The following is a 12104-nucleotide window of genomic DNA, read 5'->3' as shown; positions in this document are numbered from 1 at the left end:
TGTTCTCTAAATCAGTGTTTTTCAACCTTTTTTGAGCCAAGACACATTTTTTGCGTTGAAAAAATCCAGAGGCACACCACCAGCAGAAATCATAAACTCAGTTGACAGTAAAAAGTTGTTGTCGCAATTGTTGGATATGAATTTAAACCATAACCAACCATGCATAACTATAGCTCTTGTCTCAAAGTAGGTGTACTGTCACCACCTGGCACATCACCCCTTGACTTATTTGGAGTTTTTTGCTGTTTTCCTGTGTGTAGTGTTTTAGTTCTTGTCTTGCGCTCCTATTTTGGTGGCTTTTTCTCTTTTTTTTGGTATTTTCCTGTAGCAGTTTCATGTCTTATATTTCCCGCATCTACTTTGTTTTAGCAATGAAGAATATTTCAGTTGTTTTTATCCTTCTTTGTGGGGACCTTGTTGATAGTCATGTCATGTTCGGATGTACATTGTGGACGCCGTCTTTGCTCCACAGTAAGTCTTTGCTGTCGTCCAGCATTCTGTTTTTGTTTACTTTGTAGCCAGTTCAGTTTTACTTTCGTTCTGCATCGCCTTCCCTAAGCTTCAATGCCTTTTCTTCGCGGCACTCACCTTTTGTTTATTTTTGGTTTAAGCATAAGACACTTTTTTACCTACCTTTACAAAGCAATTAGCTACCGGCTGCCACCTACTGATATGAGTATTACACGGCTACTTTGCCGAGCTCTGGACAGCACCGACACTCAACAACAACACATCATTTGCAGACTATAATTACTGGTTTGCAAAAAATGTTTTTAACCCAAATATGTGAATTTAGATAATCTCCCACGGCACACCAGACTGTATCTCACGGCACACTAGTGTGCCGCGGCACAGTGGTTGAAAAACACTGCTCTAAATAATTGTACTTGTTCAAGCCTTTTCTAACATTTGACACCACAAAATAATAAATGTATGTATGATTCGTGCTGATATCCTATCGGATCAATATCAGTGTTGGCCAATACGCAAGGCTTCAATATCACTATTGGAAGTGAAAAAGTTGTATCCCATACTTATGGATATATTTTTCCTGATAATGTAAGGACCTGATGAGATCCACTGATTATCAGAAGCTAAGGACCGACACACTAAAGGTCTCACTTAGAGCCGAGTTAGATCGTTATTAGTTAGAGCCCCCCAGATCCCTAACAAACGGGTTACGGCGTTCGCTGTGAGCTGTCAGCTGCGCTGAACTCACGCGAACATCTCTCCCGGTTTGAGATGCAAGCCGCTGGAACCGTGACAAGACGTCAGTCACTCTTGGAGTCATGACAACGGCATAAGCAACACTCCCAAGTACAGCTTCATCTCCCAAGGCGAAGTGATCGACAAGACAGAAGGTTCATACAGAGGCGAAAGAGCAAAACACAAGCGAGAGTTAAAAATGTCATTCTCTATTTATGATGTCAACAAGGATAAAATAAATGCACGTACTGGACAAAAACATGAGGTTCACTTGAGATTCAATACAAAATCTCTGGGAAAAAATCTTTATTTTTTACACTGCCAAGCTGCAGTGGTGTGCATCATGTCCTTCTGCACTGCAGTTCTATTACACCATTGCAAAGCACAATATGAAACAATATGGTTAAACTAATTCTCTCTGACAGCGCCAATCAAAACTCTGCATTGTGAAGGCACAACTTTTGTACTGTGTTCTTGTGAGATTGTGAGGATACAAAGTGTTGATTCAAAGCCACAGCGATACTTTAGTACAATAATGACTTTCACATCCTGGCCACAGCTGTCCAAATTGCTATCCTACGCGTCGATGGTATTGCTTACACTTCTAAGCTATCGCCACACTTTTTTTTTAGCCGGGACTATTTGACAATCACAGCCTAGCCCCCCCCCCCCACACACACACACACACACGCAAACACACAACAGAGGTCGACCGGATTGAGTGTCATTTTGCTCTCACCCACTCGTGCCCCCAATGCGCCACACATGAATCTCTGCAGACATCCATCAGTGCGCTGCCCCTGGTGCACCTCACAGCCGCGCTCTCCGTCCCTCATCCACATTCCTCATCCTAAACACGGCAAGGCACTGCAGGAAGACGTGCTTGGGAGAATTGTTTTGAAAGGGTTACTGCAGCCGTCATTTCTTACATTGTATTGCATTTCTTACATTAACTTGCTAATGTTAACTGACCCTACGACTGTGCCTCATAAAGATGTTGTTGTATGATGCTCCACAGTCTTGTTTTCCCCTAATCAAAAACCAATCACCCTAAAGTGCGAGAAGTATAGATGAGCCGTCACCATTTAGGTAAACCTAAATGTTCATTGTTCGCGCAGAATTGACAACACTTGAGACATATGATAATAGTTCATGTTGGTATTGTACCATTTTACTCTAGAGATGTTCCGATCAGGGTTTTATGCTGACAATTCCGATAGCGAGCATGAGTGAGATCGGCAGATACAATACTGATCAATGTATCAACTGTAAATGGATATTATGATTATTGACAGTTTAACAATAGCAACATCCATCCATCCATTTTCTACCGCTTATTCCCTTTTGGGGTCGCGGGGGGCGCTGGAGCCTATCTCAGCTACAATCGGGCAGAAGGCGGGGTACACCCTGGACAAGTCGCCACCTCATCGCAGGGCCAACACAGATAGACAGACAACATTCACACTCACATCCACACACTAGAATAACTGAAGTATTAAAAGTACCGATATTTTGATTTGAGAATCCATATCAGAGCATAAAGATCTTCTTTGTTTTTCTGAATGCTGAAAAGACTCACACATTTTTCATCGGATTCAAAATGACCGCCTCATTTGTGACATGAGTGCTACCATTTTTTTCATTTTCCAAGAATTCCCATATTTTCAGGAATTCCATATTCCTGAAAAATATATTTTTATTCCCATTAGAAATTAACTTATTGCAAACGCTTACTTACAGTAAGTCATTAATTTGACTTTGTAAGTCATTATTCTGACTTAGTAAATTACTAAGTCACAATAATGACGTACTTAGTATTTTAGGTAACTAAGACTGTTTTGTTTTTACTTGACGGAAAAAATATCGAGATATACAGGTAAAAGCCAGTAAACTAGAACATTCTGAAAAACCCGATTCACCTCAGCAATTGCATTCAAAAGGTGCAACCTGCACACCACATTCACTCATTGCACACAGTAACACAGTATTTTCAATTAGTTCCCTATTCTTTGTTATTAAATATAATTGTTTGATCATAACCAAGTCGATAGTACTTAACAAAAGCAAAGCACTATTTACTACTCATTTGAATCCTTTGGTTTTGGTGTGTCCAAAACTACTGCTTATTCAATGAATTTAAAAATATTTCCAACAGACAAAAAATTTGGTTTTGACAAAATAAAAATATTGATTTAATCACTACACCAGGGGTCCCCAAACTTTTTGACTCGGGGGCCGCATTGGGCTAAAAAAATTAGGCCAGGGGCCAGGCTGTGTATATATATACATATATATATATACATATATATATATATATATATATACACATACATACATTGTCTTATATAATCAGTTTTGTCATTTAACATCAATCAACATTTAACATTGTCACGTTATCAATGGGAATATTCATTTTTAGACAATATGATTTGCCTGAGCGGCTAGGAGACACCAAGAGTAACAAGCGGTAGAAAATGGATTAGAAAGGAAAGATTTAAAAACAATTTAAAAAAAAAAGTTTTACTTGGGACATCCATTTTGGATGCTGGGGGGCCAGATCCAGCCCGCGGGCCATAGTTTGGGGACCCCTGCACTATTATCATATACACTGATAATGCCCTTGGTTTCGACACCACCAATTCATGGATTAGTCCACCCTCTCCTTACGTGTTGCGTATTTTTGGCTGCAGCAGTGTTGACAGTTATAAAATCCTCGTTCTAAACTCCTATGAATCTATTTGTTCATTTCCTGTATAGCTTATCGGCTTACTTTCTGTTGTAATGTGATTCCATCTACACTTATTAAACTTTACAAAACACTTACTTTTGGTGTTGTTTCAAACTAGCTTAGCTATTAGCATGCCTGCTCTTGGCTTGCGCTCGGTGTGTAACATGTTAGCCATGTCCTCCAGTGATAATAATAATTACGATACTAAGAAATGCAGTCTAGTTAAAGTTAAAGTACCAATGATTGTCACACACACACTAGGTGTGATGAAATTTGTCCTCTGCATTTGACCCATCCCCTTGTTCACCCCCCTGGGAGGTGAGGGGAGAAGCTGTGGCCGCGCCCGGGAATCATTTTTGGTGATTTAACACCCAATTCCAACCCTTGATGCTGAGTGCCAAGCAGGGAGGTAATGGGTCCCATTTGTAAAGTCTTTGGTATGATTCGGCCGGGGTTTGAACTCACAACCTGCCGATCTCAGGGCGGACACTCTAACCACCAGGCCACTGAATAGGTGATTATAATTCACTTAGAGGAGCGTATCTCCACTGTATGGAGATACATAATTAGCTGCTCGCTTTTCAGTCGCTGGACTAAAAATACATACAGTACCGTATTTTTCGGACTATAAGTCGCAGTTTTTTTCATAGTTTGGCCGGGCTCCAGTGCGACTTATATATGTTTTTTTCCTTTTTTATTATGCATTTTCGGCAAGTGCGACTTATACTCCGGTGCGACTTATACTCCGAAAAATACGGTAATAACCAGCTAAGATCGGCAGTTGTGATCAGCATTGATCTACAATGGTGATCACATACTTTTTCATGAACTTTCATGAAATACTGATCGGTGGCTGATCAATTGGCACATCTATATTTTACGCCAAAGTCTCAAGTTTGCTGCGGTGTTTCTGACGTTCCCTCGTTTTCCTGTTACTGAGGATGGCTCAAAGATATTTGGCATTGTAACACTTGAGAATACACGGCTAAAAAAATAACTTAGATAGATAGATACTTTAATAATCCCCTTGGGTAAATTCGGGTATCTCTAGTAGCTCACAATAAATAAAAATATGTACATATAATTGATGCTTTAGGTCTGAACACTGCAGTGTTATGCTCCAATATCTCACCTTTGTTTCTCTGTCTCATTTTGGATACCTTTTCAAAACAGGACATTCTTTGTTGTTGCTGGTATGTTGTACTGTATGTATTCTATGTGGCAAGGATTTGCAGCTGTTTATTGTTATATTTTCAGCAAGCACTCTGTAATATATTTCTCCGTAGGTCCCGAACCAAAACCCAAGCTGCGAGGAGACTCCAGAACATTCCGTGTCTGGTTGGACCCCAACCAGTATCAGCAAGACATGACCAGCAGCATTCAGGGCGGCACAGAGGATCCATACGAGACTTTCAACATCATCATGAGGCGCAAACCAAAGGAGAATAACTTCAAGGTTTGGAGCCCCAATGGCACTTATTTGATTCACTTGGGAATTGCAGCTGAAAGGTTGGGGCCGGGGCAAGTCTGAGATTACCGCCCATTAAGACACGCTTGTCAGTGGAAGTTAATGGGATTCCTCTCTCTCTCACAGCAACATTTGAGTATAGGAAAAAGTCCTGCTAATAATTTCACCGATTATGTTTTTAATGCAGGTCAAGTTAAGTTAAAACCAAACAAAATGTGTGCCTCGAATCCCAGCTCTCCTGTTTTTTTTTCCTTCTTGTTGTCTCCTGTTTGCGAGCTACTCACCAGGGCTTTGTCAAATGCGCAATTTGGAATGTGACGTGCGTACAAATCCGCCTGTTCCAAAGCCAAAGACACGTCGGATGTTTTTGGAGAAGACTCATAGGAACTGATGGGTATTCAAAGGAACATTCTTCTGCATCTTTGATGTTGAGCTCAGATAAAAGCAAACACGTTCCCCGCCCAGTGATTGATGCACTGGGTGTTCAGCACTGTGACGCTCATTAAAATATAATTGACAGATGTACAAGAGTCCCGCTGTCCCCGTCAAAGCACCTCCTCCTGTGGGATGTGGAAACATGAAGCTATAAGATTACTCATTCAGTTACAATTCTAGCTTTTTATTTGTTTCTATTTAGGGCTGTCAAAGTTAATGCGATAATGTGTTAACTATAAGTTCCTTTCACGGCACACATTTTTTTGCTCTTCTTTGACCCTCGGCCCATTCCGTAACGTGGGGAAAAAGTAATGGTGTTCAGTTACTATTGAGTCACAAGCTCAAAAATAGCGAGCAAAAATGAAGAAAGACAAGGGTACATTAGGAAAATCCCAAAGCCATGGCAAGTCATTCCCGACAAGACTATTTGAGACGACGACATAGCAACAACTGCCTGCAGGTGCGCTTTGCCGCTTGCAGAGGGGTGGAGCTTCACGTCCGTGTTTGGATTATAGTTGAGTGCATTAAAAACATAAAATGTAAATTGTTACACTAACGGCTTTATTCAGCTTAAATAAAAGCTCAACAGAAAGAAAATTCAGAGGGATGATGTCAATTAATAATTGTCATGATTCACCATGTCAAAACACTTCTTCTCAAACCAATCACACCGGCTTAACAATATTTGCGCTACGCTTCACATTGGGTCTAACTACTATAACAAAATTGTAAATCGTCTTACATTACGATCATGCTTTATCAAAGATAATTGTAATGTAATCTGTGATATTTTTACTGAAATAAATATTTTATGACAGATTGAAATAAAGTCTATATTCTTTTATAACCTGTTCTTGATAGTCCGCAATTGTAGAATGTTTATTAGCAGGCTGACTATTACAATTTATTACTAAATAGAGAAGTTTAAAAAATTGTCATGCAGAGCTATGAATACTTGTACAACATGTAATGTACAGAATATCGAAATAATTTATTCAGGTAGAAATATCATCTTTTACATGACCAAACATTTTTGACAATCAAACCATAATTGTAACAATCCACATGTTGTGTAATTAATGACCGAATCTGGTAACTGAACAGGGTGTAGCCCTTCCTCTGAATGCAAGTGCACGTACAGTACGAATAAAAATTCAGGTAAATTTGTTTTTTGTCAATAAAGCTGTTTAAAAAAGCATAATGTTTTAAAAACATTTAATCAAAACATACTAATTGTCCAGTCATGGTAATAAAAACTTGAAAATTATCTGTCGAGAGTACATTTTAGTGATAAAAAATTATATATATATATATATCTGTGATTAATCACGGTTAATGTTGAGTTAATTATGCACTAAACTGCGATTAATTGCAATTAAATATTTTAATAGTTTGAGAGCCCTATTTTTTTTCACATTGTGTTTTATGGGGGCGGTATAGCTCGGTTGGTAGAGTGGCCGTGCCAACAACTTGAGGGTTGCAGGTTCGATCCCCGCTTCCGCCATCCTAGTCACTGCCGTTGTGTCCTTGGGCAAGACACTTTACCCACCTGCTCCCAGTGCCACCCACACTGGTTTAAATGTAATTTAGATATTGGGTTTCACTATGTAAAGCGCTTTGAGTCACTAGAGAAAAAGCGCTATATAAATATAATTCACTTCACTTCACTTCACTTCACTTATGTTCCAGGCCGTTCTGGAGACCATCCGTAACCTGATGAACACAGAATGTGTCGTCCCAGCCTGGCTGCATGACATCATCCTCGGCTATGGCGACCCGGGCAGCGCCCACTACTCCAAAATGCCCAATCAGATCTCCACCCTGGACTTCAACGACACTTTTCTGTCCTTAGACCACCTGCGCTCCTGCTTCCCCGGTTTATCCGTGAAGGTCAACGAGGATAACCCTGAACTGCAGGTCCCGCCTTTCAGGTGAAGCACAAATGTTGAATGAAACAATTTATTTAATGAATACTTGAGGTTTAACCCCTTCTTTGCTTTACAAGAATAAAGTTTCCAATCTCAAAACAAACCGAAAAAGGAAAGAAGAGGAAGGCAGGTGAAGAAAGCAAGGACAAACAAGAGGAGGAAGACCAAACCTTGATTGTTGAGCCCTATGTTACACCCAACCGTGGGCCCTATCCCTACAACCAGCCCAAAAGGTGAGAGAGCCAATCCAATATCAATTTTCAAAATTGGCCAAGCTCTGTTTGCCTCAATTTGTGTTCCATTCAAATCATCATCAATCAGTGTTGGTCGTCTGTATTTACATCCTTGCATGAAGAGAATATTGTTATACAAGAGGAGTCTGTAGGCAGCAGGAGAATGAAGAGATGCAGCCAAGTAGGGACTGTGGAGTATAATACTGTAATGCTGGTGATTATATAATTTTATGTTTTGGCAAGTATATATTTTTACTCATGAAAAAGCACCAATAGTGAGTTGAGCGGAGTTGGTCTAACGTAATTCCTTGTTTTTTGCTGTTAAAGGGGAAATGCACTTTTGGGGAATTTTGCCTATCATTCACAATCCTTATGTATGAAAAGAGCACATATGTTTTAATTTTTTTATGCATTCTAAATAGTAAATAAATACGATCAAAAGTCCGCTCACAATGGAGCCTATTGGAGTCGCTCTATTCTGATAGCCCTTAAAAACATCCAAACACCTCCATTAGGGCTTTATGTACATGATGTAAGTATATATGTAATGTAAAGTGAAGCCGCAAACTTCAAAGCGCGATGTGGCAACAATTGTAAAAAATAGTATTATCAGTCTTTACTTTTTCACACATTCTTTTAGTTTATGACCTTTCACTGTCAGCATTCATGTTCCTTTTGGCTCTTTTGCTCCCCTGCTGGTCATTCAACATCATACATCATCCTTTTAAACATTCTTACCAGGCTTACAAGCATAAAAAGTGAATCACTATTCGAACGTAAAAACACCCACAACTGATGATGATGATGGTGCCTCATGAAATACAGCTGACTTTATGCTGTACTTCTGGTTTTTTTCTTATTGATGACAACCTTTTTGTACTTTAGCCATATTGACCTGAGCAGCCAGGACATGTAACTGTGTACTCTGCAGAGAAAAAAGTGGCTTAAAAATCAGCCTTTACCATCTTTTACATTCAGCATCCATGTTCTCCTTGTTTCATTCGCTCCATGGCCTGGATTGGATTGCCTAAAATGAACTTAAATTAGTTTATACTGCCATGAAGCTATTAAAGACTAATTGCCTTCCTTAATAACATCGTTCCAGGAATACAATTCCCTTCACGCCAACTCAGATTGAAGCCATCCGAGCCGGCATGCAGCCAGGCCTCACCATGGTAAGTGCTTCATATTTACTGTTTGATTAGCCCCCAAAATCAAGCAGATGGCTTGTGAGGAAATCAAAAACAAACAAATCGGTGGTCTTATGGTTGCATATTGATACGGCGAGGTTGTGTTTTTTAAAGGGGAACTTCTTTTTTTTTGGAATTGTGCCTATCGTTCACAATCATTATGAGAAACATGACAGATGGATTTTTTTTTACTGCATTCTAAATATTAAATTGATCAAAAGTCTTGAGAATATGGGAGCCGTTCAATTCTGCCCACAGAGCCCCTAAAAACATCCAAATACCTCCATTAGGGTTTTATATACTGTACATGATGTGAGTATATATGTAATGTAGTAACAGGCACATTTATAATAACATTTAACATTAACGTATTTTGATCATTTTAAGCATACGCGGCGCATTAATTTAAAAAACACATCTCAACGTTGCCTTTTTTTTTCCATCACTTTCTGCTCACTGCAGACTTCATAAGAGCCAACAAACATAATAAAACATCACTTACTGTACAAGGTCTGCTGTCATTAGGATGCCAACTGCTGGGATGTTCATATATTCCCGTTTAGATGAAAAATGACTCATAATCCTCGCGAAAAAACAGGGTAACGAGGGGTGTGACCAAGCGTCTTTTCGTGTCGTTCTCGCCATTCCTGGGTCTAAAAGGCTGTCAGTGTGTCCCAACTTGTTTGAATACCTACTCAGATGTCTTCTGTCCAGGTGAGATGCAGGATTTATGATGTACAATAAATTTACAGGAAGCAGGGAAGCGAGAAAGCAGCAGACCACTCGATGATGTAAACATCGGCACACAGAAAGTGAATAGTTTGTCTGTGTTGGCGCTTATAATAACAATATCACTAATAGTTGGTTAATATTCAAGTCACAAAATGTAAATGGAGTATTGTAGACGCTTTTTGAATGGTTATTTATCAGATTTTATGGGCGGAATAGTGGAGATCCCATTGGCTCCTTCGTAAGCAGACTTTTATTTACGTCTATTTAGTATTTAGAATGCATTAAAAAAAATATATCCATCGTCATGTCTTTCATAATGATTGTGAATCCATCCATCCATCTTCTTCCGCTTATCCGAGGTCGGGTCGCGGGGGCAGCAGCCTAAGCAGGGAAGCCCAGACTTCCCTCTCCCCAGCCACTTCGTCCAGCTCCTCCCGGGGGATCCCGAGGCGTTCCCAGGCCAGCCGGGAGACATAGTCTTCCCAACGTGTCCTGGGTCTTCCTCGTTGCCTCCTACCGGTCGGACGTGCCCTAAACAACTCCCTAGGGAGGCGCTCGGGTGGCATCCTGACCAGATGCCCGAACCACCTCATCTGGCTCCTCTCGATGTGGAGGAGCAGCGGCTTTACTTTGAGCTCCCCCCGGATGACAGAGCTTCTCACCCTATCTCTAAGGGAGAGCCCCGCCACCCGGCGGAGGAAACTCATTTCGACCGCTTGTACCCGTAATCTTGTCCTTTCGGTCATAACCCAAAGCTCATGACCATAGGTGAGGATGGGAACGTAGATCGACCGGTAAATTGAGAGCTTTGCCTTCCGGCAAAGCGTGTGGTGAATGATTGTGAATGATAGGCAAAATTCCCCCAAAAATGCAGTTCCTCTTAAAAGAATGAACGTGGCGTGATGAAACTCATCCGTTCTCCCCTTTCATCTTGGCAGATGGAAAAGACGCCACAGTAAACACACTACAGCCACCTCACACTCGATGGCAGTCTTTGCTTTCATGTCAGCTGATTACACATTGATTTATTCAGAGATGCCAAATTGCGCTCATTATTTTGGAGCAGGAATTACTCACCTGAGATGGCAAGATTTTTTGTAAACATGTCGTGCCGCCTCCCTGCTGATACAAGACTTATTTTATGTTCATGCAACTCAAAGGATGATGATGCTTCTTTCAGTTTAGATAGCTTCTAATGTCGAACAATGGCAACTCTATTTTCAGGTCCCAAAGGAAATAATGGGCATTGAATTCATCCGTTCCAGGGTCAAACATTCCCCAGGGTCAATGTTTGTAACAATTCTTAACTGTTATAGAAGTGTAAAAATAAGTTTAGCACTGCTTAAAGGTCATTTATCATATGCCTCATGCGTTTTAACATCCTTACCTAATGGGTTACGAAAGTAAACATAAGTTAATCACTCTATGAAAACACTCATAACTTATAATGCATGATGAAATGCATCTGACTTAATGCTGTATTTCCAATTTTATTATTGATAACTTACTGTATATCCGCTTTAGCAATTGGACTGGCTCTATAATATATTTTACTGGGCAATAAATTGTCCCCACAAATTAATGTAATTGTAAATATTCCCTAATAATAAAGCAAGTCTTTTTTTCAAATACAGTAAACTTTGATTTCTGGTTAGTTTTTACCATTATTGGAAGGTCAAGAACTTTCTCACATATAATTTTCTACACCAAAAATGCATCAATTTATTATCCATCCATTTCTTCCACTTGTCTCTCAGGGTATTATTCTTCCAAATACGCAAATGTTTGCCGGAGGCCATGGCCCAAAGTTTTCATCCGATCGTAACCGTTCAAGTATCAAAACGTTTGGCTCGTGTGTAGGGATGTCCCGATCCAGGTTTGTGCACTTCCGATCCGATACGATGTTGTTTTTGCACTTCCGATCCGATACCGATACTGACCGATACTGGCCTATCCGAGCATGTATTAAAGTTTAAAGTTATTTAGCCTACTTAGTTGTCAGAATCATGTTGAAAAGGGTTTTAGTACTCTTGATAACAACTAGCCAGCTGAATTAGGGGAGTTTGAATAATACACAATGGTTGGTAACAAGAAACTGACCTGTTTATTCAAGGATAAACACAAAATAGACAAAATTATACATGACGAACAGAAATGGCATCATTGAACTAGGGCTGGGCGATA

The 12104-nt window shown here is 40.0% G+C and overlaps 1 protein-coding gene across 1 annotated transcript in view; it reads left to right on the top strand.

Moving 5' to 3' along the window:
• Positions 1–12104, top strand: part of aqr (aquarius intron-binding spliceosomal factor) — a 132531-nt gene that overhangs the window by 42764 nt on the left and 77663 nt on the right. Inside the window, exons 20-23 of the mRNA XM_061968174.2 lie at positions 5221–5390; positions 7527–7768; positions 7843–7998; positions 9104–9173. Of these exons, the coding sequence (XP_061824158.2) occupies positions 5221–5390; positions 7527–7768; positions 7843–7998; positions 9104–9173 (638 nt within the window). The remainder of the gene's footprint in view (positions 1–5220; positions 5391–7526; positions 7769–7842; positions 7999–9103; positions 9174–12104) is intronic.

This window comes from Nerophis lumbriciformis, linkage group LG08 (assembly GCF_033978685.3).
Source record: "Nerophis lumbriciformis linkage group LG08, RoL_Nlum_v2.1, whole genome shotgun sequence".
NCBI classification, from domain to species: domain Eukaryota; kingdom Metazoa; phylum Chordata; class Actinopteri; order Syngnathiformes; family Syngnathidae; genus Nerophis; species Nerophis lumbriciformis.
The sequence above is the reverse complement of the archived record's forward strand: the minus strand, read 5'-3'. Positions and strand labels throughout refer to the sequence as shown.